Source organism: Talpa occidentalis, unplaced genomic scaffold (assembly GCF_014898055.3).
Source record: "Talpa occidentalis isolate TD23 unplaced genomic scaffold, MPIMG_talOcc4v2.1 talOcc4.2, whole genome shotgun sequence".
Lineage (NCBI taxonomy): Eukaryota > Metazoa > Chordata > Mammalia > Eulipotyphla > Talpidae > Talpa > Talpa occidentalis.
The window spans coordinates 46,089,430-46,112,741 of NW_023602073.1; the positions used below are offsets into that span (position 1 = coordinate 46,089,430).

The 23,312-nt window shown below is 49.4% G+C and overlaps 1 protein-coding gene across 1 annotated transcript in view; it reads right to left on the reverse strand.

Annotated features, from left to right (window-relative positions):
• Positions 1 to 17,094: 17,094 nt before the first annotated feature.
• LOC119251319 (class I histocompatibility antigen, Gogo-OKO alpha chain-like) overlaps positions 17,095 to 23,312 on the reverse strand; it is a 118,048-nt gene continuing 111,830 nt past the window's right edge. The window contains exons 5-10 of the mRNA XM_054698632.1: positions 20,181 to 20,456; positions 19,344 to 19,619; positions 19,105 to 19,224; positions 18,672 to 18,704; positions 18,432 to 18,532; positions 17,095 to 17,198 (exon numbers count right to left, since the gene is read on the reverse strand). Coding sequence (XP_054554607.1) covers positions 18,453 to 18,532; positions 18,672 to 18,704; positions 19,105 to 19,224; positions 19,344 to 19,619; positions 20,181 to 20,456 — 785 coding nt within the window. The 3' untranslated portion in view covers positions 17,095 to 17,198; positions 18,432 to 18,452. The remainder of the gene's footprint in view (positions 17,199 to 18,431; positions 18,533 to 18,671; positions 18,705 to 19,104; positions 19,225 to 19,343; positions 19,620 to 20,180; positions 20,457 to 23,312) is intronic.

The window sequence follows — 23,312 nt, forward strand, 5'->3', positions numbered from 1 at the left end:
ATCCACCTGTTCTGTTCCCCACTCTGTCTCTGGTAAAATCCTCTCATGCCTCCTGCATCTCTGTCCTAAACCCCATTCTTCTACCTGTGAGGGTCCCACATGGTGGGGCAACCTCTCCTATCATGCCTGCTGCTCCCCTCAGCAGTGTATTCGTCAGTCTGCCTGTTCTGTTCCCCGCTCTGTCTATGATGAATCCTCTCACCCTCCTGCGCATCTGTCCTATACCCCAGTTCTTGTATAAATAAATAAATAAATATTTTTAAAAAATTAGGTATTTTAATGTTAGTTTGTTAAGATTGTTAACAATATTGACTAAAATGCCAATTGTTTTATCCTTATCATTTTACTGATTTTTTTTAACTCAAAAAAAGTTGTTTTTTTCTTTTGTTTTTTTTTTTTAGCTTTCTGATATTGTGTTTGTGTTATTAAGGCTTTCACAGTGATTCTCTGCTCCTCAGAAGGGGAGCACAGGTGTCCCATCCAGACACACACAGCACAGCGGAGCCCCAAGAGTAGGCCAGCTGACATGTTCTTTCACTTTTGATGGCCTCGTAAGAACTTGAGCCTCACAGGGGAACTCCTGCAGCCCGCCTGGGCACATGGCAACTGCACTTTTGGGTGCTTTCTAAACTTTCTGGGTATAAGAAGAGCAATTCTTATTTCCAGGGATTTGGGACAGCCCAGTTCAGTTAGAGGGTATATTGCGAGCTCACTAAAGACAGGAGGTCACGTGCTGGCCCATCTGAAGAGCTGTAGACACTGACCCAATAAAAAGAAAGCGCTATGAGTTCAAAGGGCAAATATAACCACACAGGCCAGGACATTATCTCAGAAGGCTGAAATGCCAATTCTTACTCCACTTCATCTTCAAAAATATTTGCCTAATGAATCTGAAATTGCTTTCAGTTTCAGAATAGTGTGAGCCTCCCACCTCGCTCTATACACCTAGTTTACCATCCAGACAACAATTTTGGTGTGATCCAGAAGGAAATGGTTAACTGCAATCTAGGAACAAAGTTTTTCAAGAACTGAAAAACTATTCAGTTAGTGTCCTATACATATATATATAAAAAAAATCTTTCCTGTGGTTTTAAATGCTTCTGTGGAGACAGTGAGGTGCACCACATGCCGGAAATGTGGGGGAAAGAGGGGAATGGCTGGGTGCCGGGGACCAGCCTCTGGCAAAATGTCGTGTCAGGGGTTCCCGAAAGGATGACAGGCGTCGGCGAAAACGAAAGGGCTGAGGGGAAGGGAATGAGGAGACACTGACACTTGGTGAGGTGCTAGTATCTTCTGCTGAGAGGCTCAGCAGGTTCTTTATTTATACATTTTTTGCAAGCATTTTGCAAGCAGTGAGATGACATCATCATGTGCATAGAAACAAAGCAGAAACAATCAGTGCATCTCTTTTTCTATGGGCTTTTGGCCACTACGTGCTCTCAGCAAGAAGGCAACCTTCAAGGCTAATAAAAAACTAAGCCTTACACTAGAACTCATTGTTTCAACCAAACAATAACCTAAGACAGTAGATAGCTGCCAGTACATACCTATCAGCCAAAGCCTAAGCAAGAAAAGACTTTTTTTTATTCTCATGGCCTTCACAGCAGGGGCTGGCTGCTACTCAGCTATCAGAACTTCCTCTACCTAGAAACTCCTTAACTCAAAGAGCTTCATTTAAGAACTTTCCCAAGAAACTTCAAGGGAAGGCAAAAGAAGGACCCACTATAATTATTGTATTGTAATGCTTGTCAGGCATGTTCAACAAACCATCTCCCATTGTCAAGTGGGCCAAACTGCCCAACAACTAATTTCTAAACAAACAATTTTTCGTGCTATTTACTTACAGTATGCTGATACATATAATTTATTGCCTAATATACTTTCTGATAAATTTTTCTCTCTCTATGACCAAGAACAAAAAGCAAAGGGATGCCAGATCTTCAGCCCCACTGTGTGAGGCCTTTTCTCTTAGCTGCTTGTCAGTATCCTATCTGGCTGGAGCAACAAGGCCTCCTGCATCAGCTGGGGGTCCAGAGAAGAACAGCAGCAAGGGTGGTGGGACCTGATCTGAGGACACCTTAGGGCGTGTGAGGGAGAAAGGCCTGAAGATAGTGTGAGCAAAGACCCCACTCACCTGCCAGCCCCCGGGAACAAGGTTGGTGGGAGGAAGCACCCTGGGGGAAGGTCCTCACAGGGCCGTGTGCTCAGGGGACCAGGTTTCTATCAGAGATGCGAGGTGAATGCACATCCTGAGGGTGGTCTTTGGTGATTTCACTGATTCTTGTCTGAGAACTCCAGGGACCACAGTGGGAAGGTTTCGGGGGTTCAGGAGATGTGTGAGAGGAGACAGAACAGGGGTGTGCAGACACACTCATCTCTGGTGGAGATAAGAGTGAAGGCTACTTGGTGACAGACACAAACAGGGAAAAGGACATGGTGAGATCAGTCAGGCAGGTGGTGGAGGTGAGTCTGAGAGAGGAAGATGGGAGGAGAGGGCTTGGGTGCCTCCCATGGGCTCTGTCTATGGAGATGAGGAGGTATGGGGTGGCCGGGTGTCAGGTCTAGGGTGTGGACCCTTTCTTGGCCCCAATCCTGGGCAGAGTGCCTGACAGAGGACGGGGTCCCAGAGATGGGCATGAGTCCACTCCAGCCCTGGGGGCGGGGAGACGCTCACAACCTGTGCTCAGGTCGGCCTGGCCCTGCTGTTGGAGGTGACATCAGGGCACCAGGAGTGAGCCCTGGCACTGGGTCCCTCCTCCTCCCTGATGAGGGAACTGAAAGTCTGGGGTAGGCCTGGGGGTCCTGTGCTCTTAGTCCCAGTAGTCCGTGTGCATGTCCACACCTTGGAGTGTTGTGTAAACAGTGAGATGTTCTTTCCACCTCCAGATGATTTTATTCAAAAATTGAGTTTCAGGGCCTCCCTGGTGGAGCAGGCAGTTAATTGCAGTGCTGTGAAGCTGTCCGCAGTCTCTGCAGCGCCGGTTTGATCCCTGTCGGCCAGTGAGGGTCACATATGGTGAGCAGATCTCTCCTGTCTCACTTGCTGCTCCCCTCAGCAGTGTATTTCGTCAGTCTGCCTGTTCTGTTCCCCACTCTGTCTCTGGTGAATCCTCTCACCCTCCCATGCATCTGGCCGGTACCCCATTCTTGTATAAATAAATAAATCTTTTTTTTTTTAATTGAGTTTCAGGGCCTCCACAGTCATGCAGAGGTTAAAGTCTCAGCACTATGAAGCTATCAGCGGCCACTGAGGTGTGAGTTCAATCCCCAGCCAGGGAGCAACCCACATGGGGCAGGAGACCTCTCCTGTCTCTCCCACTGCTCCCCTCAGCAGTGTGTTTCAGTTGATGTGCCTATTCTGCTCCCTACTCTGTTTCTGGTGAATCCTCTCATCTCCCCTAACCCTGCAACTCTGGCCTACATCCCAATTCTTGTATGCATAAACAAATAAAATAAATCTTAAAAAAAAAACTGAGTTTAAAAAAACTGAGAAATAGGAAGTAGAAGAAATGTTTTTAATTTTCTGGGGTGTCACCATTGAAGAACTAGAGAGAGGTGGGGCTGGGGCGAACATGGAACCCTCAGAGATGGCACAAGGGCTTCAGAGTCCTCTTCTCCTTCAGTCCCTTTCCCACCTCTCACGATGACACAAGAAGTTCAAGACTCTCCAGCATCTTCATATGGGGTGCCCATCCTCCAGGTCAGCCCCCTCCCACCAAGCCTACCCAGACCCTCCCACCTGCTCAATCAGAATCCCAGAGCAGCACAGCAGCGCCCCCGTGTGGCCACAGGGCTGAGCACAGGAGCCCAGAGCTGCCCTTTCTCCTGCTCAGCCAGGCCCTCCCCAGGCTCCGTGGGGTCCCAGCAGCACAATAAGGGCTTGAACACAAAAGGAGCCCCCACTCCATGAGACACCTGAGTCCCTGTTCCTTGTCCCTGCCACTACTTTGGAGTTGGACTCAGTCTAGTATGTCTTTAAACATGGGATGGGGAGGGGAGGAGTCGACTGGGTGTTAGGTCCTGGGGCGACCTGGGGACACTCTGGGAAAGTAAGGATAGAACAGAAATCAGGACATGAAAGGAGCAGAGGTTACAGGAGTGGAGCGGAGAAGCCAGGGAAGAGAACTGCCCAGCCTAGGAGACAGCTGTGGGCAGTCTGGAGAGGGTCTTAGGTTATGGGCCCTAGAGAGCAAAGGGGAGATGCTGTGCCACCCCTGTAGGCACCAGCCCCAGCCCCAAATTCCTGGGGTTTCCAGGCTCCCACCCCCTGTGGACGACCTCTCCAGTTACTAGTTGTCATGGTCTTAGTTGTCCCTTCCTCCCCTGTGACAACCAGGCCTGCACCCGAGGGCCTGTGCTGACCTGCAGTAGCCACTGACCCCACTAAGGTTAAGGCATCAGCGACAGATGCTGTCAGGCGCCCCACAGCTGCTTCCCAGCAGTAGCTCCGACACCATTCTCAGCTGTGGCTCAAGGGGTTTCCTCTGCTCTCTAGGACCCTGCACTCAGGCCCGACTCTTTGCCACCCCCAACCCCTGAGCTTAGTAGCTCTGCAGGGGCTTGGGTGGTGCTAGAGAGTAAGTGTGTTCCATCCAAATCCATATGTTGAATTCAAATCCCCAATGTGATGGTATTTGGGACCTTGGGGGATGATTAGGTGATGAGGCCTCATGAATGGGATTATGTCCCTGTGAGACACTCCAGAGAGCTCCTCACCATGTCCACCATGTGAGGGCACAGTGGGAGGGCAGCAGCTGGGAATAGGGAAGGGAGCATTGGAATTTGCTGGCACCTTGATCTTGGACTTCTCAGATTCAAGGACTGCAAGAAATATATTTCTATTGTGCATATGTCAGTTTATGATATTCTGTTACCGTAGCCCAAATGGACAAGGTATTCAAAAGCCAGGAGATTTTTCTCCAGAGTCCCATGTGCTGCAATGTCCCCTCAGCTGCCATCTGGGTGACAGTTTCCGTGACCCCCAACCGATGGACACACTTCCTGGCCCAAGAGACATCAGAGGTGGGCCTCCCGGGTGGCGCAGCGGTTGAGCACTAGGTTGCAAAGCTGCCTGCAGCCTCTGCAGCTCTGGTTCCATCCCCGGCTGCCAGGCGAGGGTCCCACATGCGTGCAGACCTCTCCTGCTGCCCGCTGCTCCCCTCAGCAGTGTACTTCGTCAGTCTACCTGTTCTGCTCCCCGCTCTGACTCTGGTGAATTCTCTCACCCTCCCGCGCTTCTTACTGTACCCAGTGCTTGTATAAATAAATAAAATAAATCTTAAAAAAAAAATGGGAAACTGGGTGAAAGGTGTAAGTGACCTCTGTGCTAGCTTCACAGCATTTCTGTACATCTAATGTGATTCAAAAAATAACATTAAAAAGTGAAATGAGGGCCTCTTTGACTTAAGTCTCAGCACTGTGAAGCTGTGGGCCACCACTGCAGCAGGAATTTGATCCACAGCCCAGGTCAATGCTGCCAGAGCTCAGGGAGGCCCACAGGCCGCATGCTGAGCTTGGGGCCTGGCACACCATGGGCCTCTCTCCCCGGCCAGGGAGCTGCCCCATATGGCGCAGCACACCTCTCCTGTCTCACCTGCTGCTCCCCTCAACTGTGAATCTGCCTGTCTGCTCCCTACTCTGTCTGTGCTGGTCCTCTCACCCACCCAGCCCGGCACCCCTGGTCTACACCCCATCTGGCCTATATTTATTCTTCTACAAAATAAATAAAATTTAAAAAAATGTTACAGGGTTTTCTTTTTTCTCTGCAAAGTAGGAACAGGTAGTGGGCAAACACAAGGTCTTGGCCTCACCTAAACAAGCTTCAATCCATCCCCCCATCCCCCAGGTACAGAAGCAATGACCAACCTCCAGGAGGGTCACCCTCCGAGTTCCTGGATGCCCCTCCCCACACACCCCCCTTGGCAGGAGCCATCTTCCCATTCTTTAGCACATGTCCCAGGCAGTGAGCTGGTTAGCAGCTGCCCTGCCCCAGCAATCCTGCCTTCTGAGGCCCGCTTTTCCGATGACTCCCTTGTCCCTGATGATCAAAGCTAGAGACCCCCACTCGCTCTGCACCACCTCTGCCTGCAGCAGTGTGACTGTGCACTCCAGCTACTGCAGGACACACTGCAGAAGCCTGCCCTGTGCACAAGGTTCACACTTGCGGGGGGCAGATGGGGTTTTGGTTCTAGCACCAGAGTTGAAGGGAGAGCTCGCTGCTTCAACAAAGCTTGTGCCAGATGCAACAGCACCAGGAGATGGTGCCGGAGGATCAGACGTGGTGCACAGCTCTCAGAGGAGACCGCATACAGGTCAGCAGTGATGGTCAGCAGGCATTGGTGCCAGAGATCCAGTGTCACAGCTCATAGAGATGCCATTTGTAACAACAGCAAACAGCCTTAGAGAGGCCGGGCATAAGCCACCAGCAAACAGCTCCTTTAGAAACACCAGGGACAGCCTGACAGTACTCTCAGCAGAAGGTGTTAGAGGCAGGGCCAGAGGGAGTTGTAGTGATCACGTCTCCAGAAAGGTCTCAAAGGCATATTGAGGTCTCGAAATCTACAGAGGTCTTTACAAAGATCTTTCTAGGAGTACTTACAAATCTGACCTGCAGCCGTCTGTCACGTGGCTCAAGCTGGCTGCTGCTCTGGCTTATAAACTCTTCAAGCTTGATCGGTCGCCAATCAGTTGGGTCCATTTAGAGCTCTGAATGATCTCATAAACCTTCAATGATACCTGTGAGAGCTCAAATCTGACTGGTGCATTTACAATTCTGGTACTGTATTCATAAATGAAACACTTGCCAATGTGTCCAGATGCCTGAGGTCAGATAGACTCACCCTGGAGTGCAGGCCGCTGTCACTCAGAGCCCACTAGATGGGCCCACAGGCTGCACACAGTAAGGTCCCCTCTCCCCACAGCATCAGGGATCACAGTGGGAATAGGCTTTAGCAGGGCCAGATACTCACCTGAGCACCCAGGCACCCCTCTATCACAGCTCACCAGGCCGGTCTCCAACCTGCCACATCACAGCCCAGGTCAACGCTGCCAGAGCTCAGGGATGCCCACAGGCTGCACGCTGAACTTGGGGCCTGGCACACCATGGGCCCCTTTCCTCGTGGCTTGTGTCAAACCTTGCTGCCAAGCGGGCTTCAGCAAATCTGGTCACACCCCACTGATTGCAGCGGGTTGCAGAGATCCTCAATTAATGTAGCTACTGGAAAATGACCACTGGACAATTGTACCTCCAGAAGACAATCTGTCACCAGAGGACAAACCCACTGGGGCTGCTGTTCCCTCTTGGGTGGCTCCTGGCAGTGTGGACAGCATGTGGCCTCTTGATGGGTCTGACAGTGACTCAGCTTTGACAGCCTGGCAGAAGCTGTGGCCACAGGAGATGCTCCTCGGGCCCCTATCTACAGGCAGACGCTGCAGGTCACCTCTGCCAAGAGGGTCTAGTCGTGGCCCCGAGGTCATGACTGTCCCAAAAGGTGGGTGAGGAAGGGGAACAAACTGAGGGCAGAGGAGACGGTCAGGGAGGAGGTGACCACACCTGCCCTGGTCAGGCTACAGGAGCCTCCTCCCTGCCCCGCACACTCTCACCCTCTCTAGTCTCTGCTTCCCACGGCGCCCCAGGCCTTTCCCAACATGGACCCTCATCTGCCTTCTCTGCTCCCCACACCAGGCAGGGAGGGCTCACAGGGCCTGTCATCACCTCCACTTTCTCTCCCACATCACCTGCCTCCACCACCAGAGCAATATCAGGAGGAATTCTTAAAATTCGACTTATAAATATTAAGATGGCCTGGGCAGAGATAGTGAGGCACCTGTCACTAAGAGGACCCATTCTGGATGTTTCCAGTGGATTTGACCACACTGAGGTCTCAGCCTCCTCAGTTCGGAGACCCTTCCTCACTGCAGCTGCCACAGCAGGGGGGCCCTGCATGGGTCAGAGCCCTGGGTCCCCCTGTGTGTGTCCTGGGCTGTGCTTCTGAGCCTCACTCCCACAGTCATGAGTTACGCTGAGATCATGGGATCTGACAACTCACAGGGCGTCATGGGTTAAACAGAAAAATCCATGCAAATGTTTGTCTTATTTTTATTGTTGGCTTTTTCTCCATTTTTTTTTTGTTTGTTTGTTTGGTTACATCATGAAAACTCAATTTCTCCCTCTCCCAGGTTTGTGTGTGTGTGTGTGTTTGTGTGTGTGATTGCACAGCGTTGTTACAGCAACAACAAAAATAAAAGAACTTTTACAAGTAAAAATCTTACCTCCAATCCCAGTAGCAAATACTGTAATGATACTTACCTTTCTGTGCTCTCCTCAGTGTGGACATGAATACAAGGAGATTCATCCTAAACTCTATAGTGGGGAGAGACTTGGGGGAACCAAGCTGTGTTTGACCTGAGATCCTCTCCCTGCTGAACATGGAGGGTTACCCTGGGGAGATGGGAGAGCCCCAGAATGAGAAAGAAACAATTCACCCCCTCGAACATTACACCTTCCTCCAGGAGCTGAGGCAAACCTTCCTCTATCTCTCCCTCCCTTCCTGGGCTGTGGACAAAGGCTCAGCTCAGTAACTGAGGTGACCTGGGCTAATCCTACCCCTGGGCCAGGCCAGCAGGGTACACACTCCTCCCTCCAGCTCTGCTCTAGAGAGAAAGAAGCTGCAGCATATGGTGCTCCCTGACTCTGAGGCCTGTGGGTTTTCTGCAGTGATTCCCAAGGAGAAGAATGTTGGGGACTGGGGGAGGGAGCTGTCAGGGGTGAAGGTGCCACCACATCCTAGCAGGGCCCTGGAGGGGGCATCCTGCCCAGTTCCTTACACCTCAAGCCAACCATGAGATATTTCTAAACCTCCTCCTCTTCTTCAGGTCCAATGTTTTTTCAGTCCTGCTCAAAAACTGCTTCTCCTTGGAACTGTATTTACTGAGATGTTCTGACACTCTTTACTCTCTGTGCAATTTGATTTCATTTATTCTCGGGCTTGATGTTAATTGACTTCCCATCAGCTTATGCTGTGTATCCCGTCTCTCCTGTTACACACACACACACACACACACACACACGCACACACACACACACTCCCTCTCCTTGGGAACCAGACCCTCACTTAGCACTGGGGGTTACTCTGACCCTCTGCCTCTGGTCCCCTCAGAGCTGCCCTCTCTGCAGTGTCTCTACTCAGCTGTGTCTGAGCAGCCCCAGGAGTCCCTGCACCTCCTGCCTCTGCCCTTGTGGGAAACCAGCCCCTCACCCTGCATGACAGTGAGGAGGCGAAGGCAAAGTCCTGAGGTCAGTGATGGAGGAGACAATTTACTTTTTTTCCTTTTGCTTTAGAACTTTTCTTTTTCCCCTCATTGTGTTATTAGGTGGAGGGACAATGGTTTACACACTGTATGTGTTAGAGGCACAGGGTCACACCTCTTCAGATGTTCATTATCACTTCCCACCCACTTAAGGGCACCCATAACCCTCCACCATAGCCCATGGGCCCTCTTCCTACCTTGTTTCCTGCTCTCACCCCCACCCCATAACATCAATTCTGCAGTCATATTTCTAGATCGTTTTGGTTTCATTTCATCTGTCCCTGCTGTGTTTCCTTATATTCCATATGTGAATGAAATCATCCAGTATTTAACATTCTCCTTCAAACTTATTTCACTTAACATCATCCTGTCCATATCTATCCTTGTTGCAAATTCCATATTTCATCTTATTGACAGCTCAGTAGTATTCCACTGTGTATATTCCAAGGTGGAATATATTTATATTCCATAAGTAGTATTCCACTTGTGTCCTTTATCCCCTCATCTGCCGTTGGGCACTTAGGTTGTCTCCATCACATGGTTATGGTAGACAGCGCTGCAGTGACCATAGGAGGCGCACATTCCTCAGAATTAGTGTTTTACCTTCTTTGGATAAATACCAAGGAATGGGATGCTTGACCATGGGGCAGGTCTATTTTGAATATTTTGAGGAACCTTCATTTGTTCTCCACAGGGGCAGGACTGTACCCATGTGGTATCCATAGAAAAGGGAGGCTCCAGGGTTCCTGCCCCACCCAAGGAAAGGTGGAGCTGAGCAGGGATGAGAAGCTAAGGAAGAGGAGGATGACGTGGAGCAAGATGGGGAGAGAAGACTGGAGGAGGCGCATGGAGCAGAGAGACATGTGAAGAAGCAGCTAGGCTTGCTCCTCAGGCTTGGACTTGTGCCAGGGAGTTGGGGACATGGAAAGAGACACGTGAAAGAGACAAAGATGTGGGTGAGGGACCCCTGGGGAGGCTGACAATGGCAGCTGTTATCTTGTGGATTTTGATTTTGCTCTTGTCCTTCCAGACTTGCCTGGCCCCGTCCTGCCCCTTTCCCATGGGTCTCTACCTCAGACTTGTGGCAGGCCTTCAGGCCTCAGTGGGCCTGCTTTGGGCCAAGCCTGTTTGGCCGGGAATTTACCCATGAGGGCACGGGTTGCTGCAGGGGCCTTGCTGCCCCAGCCAGGTGAGACACTAGCAAGCAACTAAGAAAAATGGCCTCACACCATGGGGCCGAAGTTCAAAGAGCCTCACATGCTGGGGCTGAAGAAAAAGGGCCTCACACCATGGGGCTGAAGATTAATCTATAACCTATAAGTGTCCCTTTGTTTTTTGTTCTTGGTCATAAAAAGAGCAAAACCTCTCAGAAAATACATTGGGCAATAAAATATGTGTATAAGAATATTATAAGCACATGGCACAGAGAATTACCTGCTTAAAAATTAAACACTGTAAATGTGGCCTGCCTGACAATGGGAAAGAGTTTGTTATACATGAACATGCCTGACAAGCAATCCAGGACAACGATTATAGTAAGTCCTTCTTTTGCCTTTTTTGAAAAGTTTCTTAGGAAAGTTTTTAAATGAAGTTAATTGTGTAAAGAAGTTTCTAGGTAAAAATCCCTGTTAGCTGATAACCGAAAAGCAGCTGGTCTCCTGCTGAAGCCATATGAGCAGAAGAGTCTTTGGATGCTTAGGCTTTAGCTGATAGGGATGTACTGATGGCTATCAACTGTTTTAGGTAATTGTCTAGCTGAAATAATGAGTTTTAGTGTAAGGCTTTGTTTGTTTGTTTGTTTGTTTAAGATTTATTTATTTATTTATTTATACAAGCACTGGGTACAGTCAGAAGCTTGGGAGGGTAAGAGAATTCACCAGAGTGAGAGCAGAGAGCAGAACAGGCAGACTGATGTAGTACACTGCTGCGGGGAGTAGCGGGCGGCAGGAGAGGTCTGTGCACCATGTGGGACCCTCACCCGGTGGCCGGTGTTCGAAGCGGCGTTGCAGAGGCTGCGGGCAGCTTCGCAAGCCAGCACTCAACCGGGGAGGCCCTAAGGCTTAGTTTTTTATCTATTAACCTTGAAGATTACCTTCTTGCTGAGAGCATGTAGCAGCCAAAAGTCTATGGGATAAGAATACACTGATTGTTTCTGCTTTGCTTCTATGCATATGATGATGTCATCTCACTGCTTGCAAAAAATGAATAAAGACCTGCTGAGCCCCTCAGTAGAAGATACTTGCGCCTCATCCAGTGTCAGTGTCTCCTCACTACCTCATCCCCTTCCCCTCATCCTTTCAGGGACTCCTGACATGACATTTTGCCGAGGCTGGTTGTCAGCACGGGTGACTTTAATTGATTCATGTGGGAACTATTTTAACTATATTCTTTCTCTTCTCTTTCGCTATTGCACACTCGTTGTCTATTGCACACTAGTTGTATTAAAGTTCTTTTCTATTGAAGGTCTTACACATTAGATTATGTTTTGTCTTTATGCAGCTGAGGACAGAACCCATATAGAGTGTGCAGGTTTGGGGTTCCAGGGAACCTCTCCTTCTGCCCGCTAACAGGACCAGTCTCCATTCCCACCCACCATGTACCAGAGTTCCTTTTCCTCCACATCCTTCAATGGGTCATTGTCACAGGTCTAAGGTGGTAATGTTAGGGGGAAAGAATGTTCTGAGCTAATCCCATACAGGCTTTGTGGACTCCACTCCCACTCCAGACTAAAGCCATCAAGACATTGGGAAAGACAAATCCCGTCACCACCAAAGGGAGGGTGGCTGGGACCTGAGGGTGGAGTTAAGCAGCCAGGTTGGATATAAAAACCAAACACATGGGCCTTGGGCTGGCTTGCTGTCGCTCGCCTCCTGGCTTCACGGCTCCTGGCTCGCGGCCAGCTCTCAGAGTGCCATTTGGGATTCCAGATCAGCAGATCGGGTAGGACTCATTTAAAACTTTGTCTCCCATTTTTCTCCCTGAGCTGTACATTTCCTCATTTCCTCTTCCCTTGTAAATAAACCTTTTATTAACCTTTCACGTGTGATGTAGTAGAGCATTGATAAGTCCTTTTAAGCACGCGGGTGAGGACCCACAGTCAGGCACCCCTGTTTTGTATCAGGGCTACCCTATAACAGTTACTCATTGGAGTTTTAATTGGCATTTCCAGACAGCACATGATGATAAACTTTTATCCATATACCTTTTGGCCACATGTGCCTATTTAGCGCCTCTGCCCCTGTTGTGATTTGGTTGTTTTCTTGTTTTGGAGTTCTTTAAATATTAACTCCTTGTTGGATATATGATGTGCAAGTATTTTCTCCGACTCGATATTGTCTTTTCATTTTAATGATATTTTTCTTCACTATGTAGAAGCTTTTTAGTCTGATGCAATTCCATTGGTTTCTTTTTGCTTTTGTTTCCTTGGAGCATAGAAGACATTGTGGGCAGTGAAAATACTCTGCATGATATTATAATGATGGACACAGGTCAATATACATTTGTCCAACACCCATGACAGGCGGGTCCATCACTGGTAATACACGTGCCAGTCTGGTCTTAACACGTGATTTGGATGTGACGTGTGAAGAGTTTTATAAGTTGAGCAGTGTAGTGTAACTGACTTTTCAAAGCATGTTTCATGCACATACCTGGACATTTACATCACACTCAAGGGTACACATAAGTTAAATCAGTCTTTGCCCTCCATCCCCCAACACCCCAGGCAGCCAGTATCTGCTCAAAACCAGTTAGTGATTTATTATTTCTCTTTTCCAAAAAAATGTGTATCTATGCTGGGCCTCCCTTGGTGGCGCAGGCAGTTGAGCGCTGCGCTATGGAGTTGTCCACAGCCTCTGCAGCGCTGGGTCAATCCCGGCCGGCGAGTGTCCCACATAGCGTGGTAGACTTCTCCTCTTGAGCCCGCTGCTCCCCTCAGCCGTGCATTTCATCAGTCTGCCTGTTCTGTATTCTTCTCTGTCTCTGGTGAATCCTCTTACCCTCCCACGAATCTGGCCTGTACCCCAGTTCCTGTATAAATGAATAAATAACTCTTAAAAAAAAATGTATATCTATGCTTCTGTGTGGACACTAGTGTTTGTTTTCCTGTCAGTACAGGACACAGAGTGGGGGAAACATTTGCATATCATGAATCCAATAAAGGACTGTATCTAGAATTTACAAAATAACACTTAAAACTCAATGAGCAAAAAGAAACAACCCAATTTTTAAAAGGACAAAAACAGTATTGTGAATGAATAGTGCCTCATTTGAAAAATGTACAAAAGATTTTAACAGACACATCACCAAGAACAGATACAGATGACAGGGAAGAACATGAACAGATGCTCAGCATCACAGGGCACTAGGGAAAGACAAAAAGAACAACAGTGATGCCATCACACCTAGGAGAGGCTGAAAAATGCAAATCCTGCACAGGTGCTGCCCAGGATGTGGACACAGGAGCCTTGTCACTGCCAGCAAGAGAGTGAAATGGCCGGTCGCTGTGTAAGATCTTTGACAGTTTATTTAAAAACCAGAAAACCTGACATACAGCCCAGCGATCACTGCCCAGGCTACTTATCAACCCTGCATGCATGCAAATGTTTATAGCAGAACACCCGTAAGTGTGAGCTGCACATAGCGCTTCCTTCCAAAGACAACAGCATTTAAATAAATGGAACAAAAAGATGTTTGGCAGGAAGAAATCTGGGAAACACTGCCTTAGCCTAGTGTTGAAGGTTAACACCATCAGTGATCAGTCAGGTGGACATGATGAGCACTGACGTATTGAATGGACAGTGGCCCTGCACCCCGGGGGTCTGCTTCCCAAACCCACAGTCCCACTCAAAAAACAAAAACAAAAATACCCTAAATTGAGGTACTATATTCCAGAGCAGTGCTCCTTGATGGAGGCTAAGAATAAAAAATTAAGTTCCCTGGTGTCTCCAGGGGTTAAGATGCCACCTATGAAGCTATACTCAGCCTCTGCAGCACAAGTTCGATCCCTGGCCAGGGAGCTACCCTTATGGTGCAGCAGACCTCTCCTGACTCCCTGCTGCTCCCCTCAGCAGTGTATTTCAGTCAATTTGCGTGTTCTGTACCCCACTCTGTCTCTGGTGAATCATCTCTCTCCCCCACACCTCTAGCTTGTGCCCCAGTTCTTATATGCATAAATAAATAAATCTTTAAAAAAACAAAAGTAGAAACATTAGGGTGGAGGGGGCACATGACCAGAAACTGGAGGTGAGGGTAGAAGTGATTAACATAGTTATTAAACCAACTATAGAAATGAAAAATGCTTGGGGCCAACTGCTATAGCAAGTATCAGACACTACAGGATGTATACAGACCAGAGTTGGGATACGCAGATGGAGCCACTGCAGAGAATTGCTGGTCCTGACAAATCAGCCTAGTCACACCATAGAAGTCATTCATTTAAAGACAGATAACAATTGCACAAAGGAATGAGCCCTCCCAACTAGAACACCACCTCAGTGCCCTTTCTGCCCTGGGAAGAGACAGCTCTGCTCCCAAGGCTGCCGCCTGGGTCTGCAGGCTTCTCCTAACATACCTGCTCTCTCCAGGGGCAGCTCCTCCTGCCTTCTGGGGTCTGCACAAGCACCTCCTTTCCTTTTGTGTGTGGGGGTTTGGGGCAGAGTGTGGGGTGTGGACACGCACACCACTGAAAGGAGGACTTTGGTGAAACTTTTCTTCTAAGAGGTGACCCAAAAACCCCCATCTGTGAACCCACGACCTACCAAAACATCACTCCTCACCAAAGTCAATGTTTCAAAAATGACGAAAGTCTGAGAAACTGTCATCTAGGCAAACTGGATGGGATTATGGAGCATAAAATGGACATTAGCAAAAATTAATGAAAGTATGGCATTTAGTAATTATGTCAGCATTGCTTCATTAGTTCTAAAAAAAAAAAAAACAACTTTACACCTGTCGGATGTAACAAAATAGAAAAGGGATAAAGAAGAGGTGTGTGTGGAGGGGTGAGAAGATTCACCGGAGAAACGGTGGGGAGCAGAACAGGCAGACTGACTGAAGTACACTGCTGAGGGGAGCAGCAGGTGAGTCAAGGGAGGTCTGAGGTGCCATGTGGGTAGCTCCCTGGCTGGGAACCGAACTTGTGCTGCAGTGGCTGCAGACTGCTTCACAAGTTGTGTCTTAGCCCCTGAACCACCAGGAGGCCCCCAACTGAGAATTCTTTAGAATTCTTTGTGTGCATTAGGTCTTTTCCAGACTCCAGAACAGCACGGCAGCCCCCCCGTGCCCCCCCGTGTGGCCACAGGGCTGAACACAGGAGCCCAGAGCTGCCCTTTCTTCTGCTCAGCCTGGCCCTCCCCAGGCTCCATTGGCTACCAGCAGCAGAACAGGGGTCTGCACACAAGGGGGTGCTCAAGTATGTGTCAGTTTATCCTTATTTTTAGTCTCCAGTGGTCTACGGGACATAACAACTGGTTTCTAGGTTCTGGGCAAATCCCCAAATATATAGGTTGCCTCAATCTATTGGGATGGAAACTGAGATCCCAGGGTCCCTGTAATTTGTTTCTGCTTCTGCTTCCATGGAAGAAAGCCTCTTCTCCTGGGCATCACCTTACATTCTCCACCCTTCGGAGGAGGGGAGGGGCCTAGGAGAGCCCCAGGGCACTGGCTAGGAAGATGGGGAGACTCCTGGAAAAGAGAGCAGAGGATGGAAATGGGGACTTTAGGGGACAGAGGTGGGAAGGGGTGCAGAGGGGAGCCAGAGAGGACCAGGCAGGGAAGGGGCAGCATAGGGGACACTGTGGGGGGAAGGTCTGTGTGGGTGACACGGGGCTCTCACTGGGGTCTGGGAGTGTCTCTGTTTCACCTGGTGGGATGCAGCAGGGTTGGTCTGTAACTGCCCAGGGAACTACATACATTGGGGCCTGAAGGAGAGGACATGTAACAGGGTGGTCCCCAGGTGAGGATCCAGGTTCCCTGTTCCACCCAAGGAGGGTGGAGCTGAGCATGGAGAAGCAGCTGGAGAGGAGACTGGAGAAGGAAGGAAGCAGGATGATCCAGGACACCTGGAGGAGACACATGGAGCGAGAGACACGTGAAGAACTTGCACTTACTTCTTGGCCTTGGACTGGGTGGCACAGATGTGGATGAGAGACCCGTGGGGAAGTTATAATGGCAGCTTCCATCTTGATTTTGCTCTTTTCCTTCCAGACTTGTCAGCCCCGTCCACCCCTTTTCCATGGGTGCCCGCCAGGAGGTGCGTTAGGTGGCAGGCTTTCAGGCCCTACTTGGCCAACACTGTTGGCTGAACATTTACCCACAAGGGGACGGGTGACTTTGAATGTTTGGTTTGGAACTTTATTCTTTCCTTTTTCTTCATTGCACATGAATTGTATTAAAGTTCCTTTCCACTAAAGGTCTTACAAGTTTTGTCTTGATGCAGCAGATGGCAGAGTATGGGGGAGATAGATGGATAAGGGGAGTCCTTCACCCCTCCTTACCAGGACATCCTCCTTAGTTCCCCAATGCTGGGGTGTCAGGGAGATTTAGGGGGCCAAGACGAGGGCAGAGCAAGGCCTGAGCTGCCCTGAAGGACCAGCCCCAGGGGCTGATTCTGGGGCTCCATGGCCCCACTCCCTACAGGCAGGTCACAGTCATCCCCCCTCAGAGCTCCAGGCTGCTGACAGCCCCACAGTGCCATGACCCTGCAGACACCACTCAGGATAGTGTGAAGAAAAAGAAATGAACAGCAAAAGTAAATGGAATCTAAAATAGATAGAAATAATTTTTTTAAATCATGTTTATTTTGAAAGACACTTCAAGGGACATGGAATCCTTATCTGAGAGCTCATTGTTATCACCATCTTGAATGTCACAGAGTTACACTGGCGCACCTGTTTATTGTGAGAAAACAGTCACTGATCAATTTATTGCCTTCATTTATTAATGGTTTATACAAAATCACTTACTACTTTGTATCTAAAACAAAGATCTGGCATCTGGCTATGCATTCCACCCCCCAGACAACTCTGCCGGGCCCGGCGAAGCGGCGTGAGAAGTGACCAGGCTCTCCTCAGTCCCTTGGGATGGGCTGAACTAGAGCCAGGGAACCAACAATGTTATGGCAGTTTCCCAGAGAAATCAGATGGCACTCAGAGAGGTGGAGAGAAAGAGATTTAATTGTCACACCGGTGGGCTCAGTGGGATTGCTCCCCAAAGGGCTGAGCACCCAGAACAAGAATGGCAAGGCTTTTTACAGTTTGTAAGAGAAATTTGCTATCCCATCCATCATAGCATAAGCATTCTTTGTTGTTCAGGAAGATGGTTCAAGGGAGTCACAGCTACCACCACGGACAAGCCGTGTGGTACACCCAGCAAGTTCTTTGCTTCAGCAAGCAGCAGAATCAAAGCGGTAGACTCCCCCAACAAGCAGATTTGGGAAGACAACAGAAACAAAGCATCAGACTCCCCCAAAGAGCAGGCTTGGGAAAAGTCATGCTTCAGGTTATCATTGTGTTTTAAATCAAGGGGTCGTGAATGGATCAAGAAGGTGTGGTCCATATATATATACAGTGGAATATTACTCAGTGATCAAAAACAAAAACTCATGCCATTTAGGAAATACAGATGGGATAGGAAGGGATACTAAGCTTGATAAGTCAGAAGGAAAAAATAAATATCAGATAGTTTCCATTATATATGGGATATACAGAAATCAAACAAAGAATCAGAATAAAGACAACACTTGCAGCCTGATCCTAGATCTGAGGCCTACAGCAGAGGAGGGAAGAGCACAAGGGACTGTAGTGATGGATCATGGGTGCTATGGTGGTGCGAGAACTATAAGGACTACACCTGAGAGAGAAATCAAATATTATACAAAAATTAACAATGATGTAAGAGAACAAATGCATAGATTTAATAAAAAATTTTATATTAACCAATGACAGCTAGAAAACAAACAAATTAAATAAAGCAGAGGATCCTGAAGTTACAAAATGGGGGGAGAGAAATCCTATAACATTCAGTCCTACACAAGGCAGAGTACTCATTATATGATGGAAAATAATATTGAAGAAATTCGGGTGAGTTACATTAAGTGATAACATTCTCAATAGTGTACTTACTACATCCTAAGACTGTCCCGCTCACAGCTCCCCACAACCTGGCCCTGTCCTCTGGGGTTTCCCAGGGGGTGAGAGACATCCCAGAGTCCCGGGTGCTGTTGCTGGTTGAGGAAGCACAAGAGAGACCTGGTCAGAGCCCAGAGATGAGACCCTCAGAGGAACTGAAGAGGGTGACTCTTCCTAGAGTTCCCTCTACGCTGTCCTCAGGGGCTCAGAACCCAACTCCTAAGCCACACTTACCTGCAGCCTGACTGTAGCTGATTGCGTGTCCCCCTGTGGGAAGAAACATCATGTGAGACAAGGGAGGAGTCAGGTGACAAGTCCAAAAGGAATCCCCAAGTCTGGGTCACAGGGAAGTTTCTACAACTGTAACTGATGACCCAGGTCAGGACTGGGATATATGAAGAATGGATATGAAAGGGAATTGGAGTCTTTCCTCAGCAGGGTCCTTCCCCTGTGACATTTCCTGGGAAACAGATCCCCATCACCACAGTTACAAGGTGAACAATTGGTGATTCATTTTCATAAGTGCTTTACAAAGAGTGAGTGTTCACAGTCAGCTCCAGACTGGGCAACATGTGTATGGATCATACACCCTAATAACCAGAAAGGGCGAGTTCTCCCTGGGACATGAAAGTCCCCAGTGGACAAGATCCCCCACACCCTTCCCTACCTGAGCGCGTATTCCTCCACCGCACAGCTGCAGCCACCACAGCTCCAGTGAGCACAGCTCCAAGGAGAACCAGGCCAACAACGAGGCAAGTGTTAGGGATGGAGGACTGAGGAGGGGGCACTGCAAGGGAAAGAAAGGGGAGACCTGAGCCTCAGGCCTTCACCTAATGCTCTGAAGGTCTCCAAAATGGCTCCTGATTCCTCTGAGCAGAAGCTCAGTGCCCACATCCCCCTCCTTACCCCAAGTGAGGACTCGGGACTCCAGCAGCCCCTCATGCTGCACACGGCACATGTATCTCTGCTCCTCTCCAGAAGGCACCACCACAGCCGCCCACTTCTGGAAGGTTCCATCCCCACCAGGCCTGGTCTCCACCAATTCTGTGTCCTGAGTCAGGTTCGCCCCATCACGCTGCCAGGCCAGGGTGATCTCCGCAGGGTAGAAGCCCAGGGCCCAGCACTTCAGGGTGACCTTATGCTCAGAGGTGAGGTGGTGGGTCACTTGTGTTTTGGGGGGATCTGAGGGGAGTGGACAAAAATTCACACTTTGGGTTTTTTCTGTGGATAATGAAGCAGCCTCACTGACCATCCTCAGAATGGACATGACAATTGGTTTGGAGGGAGGAAGCACAAAGCCCAGAAACCAGCCTAGTCTGGGGAATCTGGGATAATCAGATGAGAGCCCAGGGTTGGAGGATGCAGGTCTCTAAGGAGAACACAGACTTTTGCTCCTGACCTGGGTGGAGGGTGAATGACACAGAAAGGCTGGAGTCAGATCCAGAAATGTTCTCAGACCAAAAACAAGACCTTGAAAGGGAAACTCATGGTCCCCAGGATGGCTGAGGGTCACAAGGATCCAGGGAGAGTTATTTCAGGATGGCCTCCCTCCCTCAGGAGAGACTGGATTCCTTAACTGTCCAGAAAAGTGGTGTCTTCTGGGTGAGTCTCTTTCCAGCACAGAACATGATACCCTGGGGACTCTCCCTCTGCCCAGAAAACAGGTGATATTCTGCCCATTATTCCATTTTCCCTGTGGGGCGCCAGGAGAGGGGAGGTCCGAGGCCTCGTGGCCCCTCTTACCTGAGCGCTGCAGCACCTCCTTCCCCGACTCTAGGAGTCTGCAGAGCCACTGGAAGCACCTGCTCTGCACACTGTTCCTGACGCGCCTGGCCCTCCCCTGCGCCTCCCACTCGCGCTGGGTGATCTGAGCCACCGAGTCCGCGGGGGTCCAGGAGCGCAGGTCCTCGCTCAGGGAGATGAAATCCGCGCCGTCGTAGGCAAACTGGTCATACCCGCCGAGGAGGCTCAGGTCTGGCCCCACTTCACAGCCAAACATGCTCTGGAGGGTGTGAGACCCTGAAACCCGCCCAGCGGTCAGCCCGAAGGTCACCCCGCGGTCACCCCGCGCTCTCACCCTGAATAAACCTAAACTGAAAATGAATGGGTCGGCAGGACAGTCCCTTCCCCGTGGAGGGGCCTGGCAGATCCACCAGCCTCGAGGGGTCAGTGGACCCTGAGACTCGGGACACCCCGGCCTTAGGGTGGGAATGGGGGTGTGACCTGACCCTGGCCCCGCTCCGCGAAGCTCACCGTCCTCGCTCTGGTTGTCGCGGCCGCGCAGGTCCTTCAGGAGCTCTTTGAACCACTGTGCGTTGTTTCTTTGGATCAGAGTCTCCTCGTCCAGAGCTTCCTGCCCCAGCTGCCCCGCCCAGGGCGCCCGGGGCTCCACACTCTGGCCCGGAGAGTCGCTGTCGAACCGCAGGAACTGTGTGTTGTCCACGGAGCCCACGGCGATGTAATGGGGCTCCCCGTTGCCATTGACTTTGCTGTTGCCATTGCCGGGCCGGGACATGGCTGTGTAGAATAGCCTCAGGGAGTGGGAGCCTGGGGGCGGGAGGGGAGACCCGGGCTGACCCTCCTCTCAGCGCGGGCTCAGGACCCAGGGAGATGGGCCTCGAGGGGAGAAAGGGGGGGGCGTGAGAGTGAAAAGGGGGGTGGGCCAAGAAGGGCCCAGACTCAGGGGTCCAGAGCCCTCAGGGGAGGCGGGAGGGACAGAAGGGGCCAGAACACAAGGGGCCTGAAGGGGGTACAAAAGGTTGGGGGGAGATGAACCTTTCCTGGGGTCCTGCTCCCGCAGGGGGCTCCTTGCTCCTCCCTCCTGGAGCAACAGTGTCCAGCCCGGGTCTCCATCAGGGCCAGGGGCCCCCAGAGTAGCAGCAGGAGGGTGAGGGGCATCACACCCCATCCAGGGGCCTGGGGAGAAGGAGTCCAGGAGGGTCCTTGGAGACTTTGTAACTGGAGCAGGATGATGCTGATTGTCTTCCCTGGAAACCCCCAGGAAATGGGGAGAGAGAATGGGGTGAGTGTGGGGTCATTAAGGCTGCACCACCCCACCGAGCCTGTGAGAGGGAGACATGATGCTGTAACAGGGTGACATCCACAGAAAGGGCAGGCTCCAAATTCCCTTCCCCACCTTAGGGAGGGGTGGATTTGGGCTGGGAGAAGCAGCAGCCTGGAGGAATGAAGAAGCTAGTAGTGTTTTCAGATAATTGTGAATATTGATACTAAATTAAAACTGTACAGGTGGCAGTTTCTGGAAGATTATTTGCTAAGTGAAACCTGAAATAGTATCAGGGAATATTTCCTATTCTGTTACATTTCTATAGGCTTCTCTTGCATATTGGTTGGAACTTGTGCTAATACATGATTTTTTAAGGTGATACATTGTTTCACTAAGTTACATAGATTTTTAGTGTTAATTAAACTGGAATCAAATGATCAAAAATATTGTATTTTTTAATCAGAAATCCCAAAAGAAAAATTTATACTATAAATTGTCAAGTAGTGAGGCACTCAATTTTTCATAATTCTGGTTTTCTCTGAGAGCTTATATTTTATCAGGCAAAGTTACTGTCGTTTGCCATTGTTGATTTTCTTCAAGAAACAGACACTCACTTTGAGGAAAGTGTCTGCTAATTACCCAAATTTAAATAACCTTAGTTTGTGTCATTCATCCCTTCAGGTAAGATTGGTGTTGCCCACAAATAAAAAGAGTCTAATTCATCTCATATAAATATTTTCCTCAGGACACTGGCTTGGGATGCCTCAGAGGTGCTCTGTGTATCCTTCCAGGTCAGCACACCACATATTTTAAAATGTGAAGTTGAGGATGATGCACTAATGAAGATAACTTTTAATGCTTTTCCCAGGACATTTTCAAGTGAAACTGGCTTTGATTTTTGTTCCTGCAGGTAAGTGCTGGTGAAGAATTACTACTTCTGCAGTGGTGCTATAAGCTCCACTCTTATGAATTTTTACCTCAGCAAATGCCAAATAGTGAAAAGACAAATGGTGTCTAGGTGATGTTTTGAAACTAGTTTTACCTCGTGGACTCCATGAAAGTTTCAGGGTAACTTCAAGGGCGCCACAGACCACACTTTGAGAAATGCTTTTCTCAGTGTACCAGGGAGCAATCCCAAGTATTCTCTGCCTTTGCTTCCTCTTCACTTCCCAGCATCCCTCTCCCTGGCTGGCTCCTGCCTCCCCAAGTTGCCTCCCCTGCAGATACAATGGGGAGCAGAGAGATGCCCCTGGAGACACTGTCAGGAGAGATGGAAACTGAGTGAAGGTGACAAAGAGCCCCGTGCTGGTAGGAAGGAGCGTGTTTATTGTGAACGCAGAGAAGCAGTAGCCCTAACAGGACCCGACCAATACTATCAATAGTATCAAAAGTATCAAAGTATCAGATAGTATCAATAGTATCAAAAAATATATATATATATATAAATTAAGCATAAGGAAAAGATTTTATCTCTTCCCATAACTGTCACTTCTATCCCTGACACACGTGCTCTGGCCCCATAGAACCAGCCTGTCCCCTCTGCCCTCAGCCCACTCCACGTCCTGCCCCAGGACCCAACCATACTGAAGAGGCCTGTAGCCTAATCTGCCTCCTGGTCCTGCCCCATCCTCACCCTCATCTGCTCTTTGCTCATTTATTATGCGCTGAAGGACAGGCCTCCCCAAGATGTTCAGAAAGGTGTCCCCCAGACAGGCCAATTGGCACGTGAATTATTTTCATCTGAGGATCATCAGAGGTTCATCTTAAGAAATGGTTATCACATCTATAACTACCTAGTATGAAAATGGGTGGCCTTACCCAAAATTAGGCTTATTACCAGAAACAAGCTTTGTATCTGAGAAACCTACTAT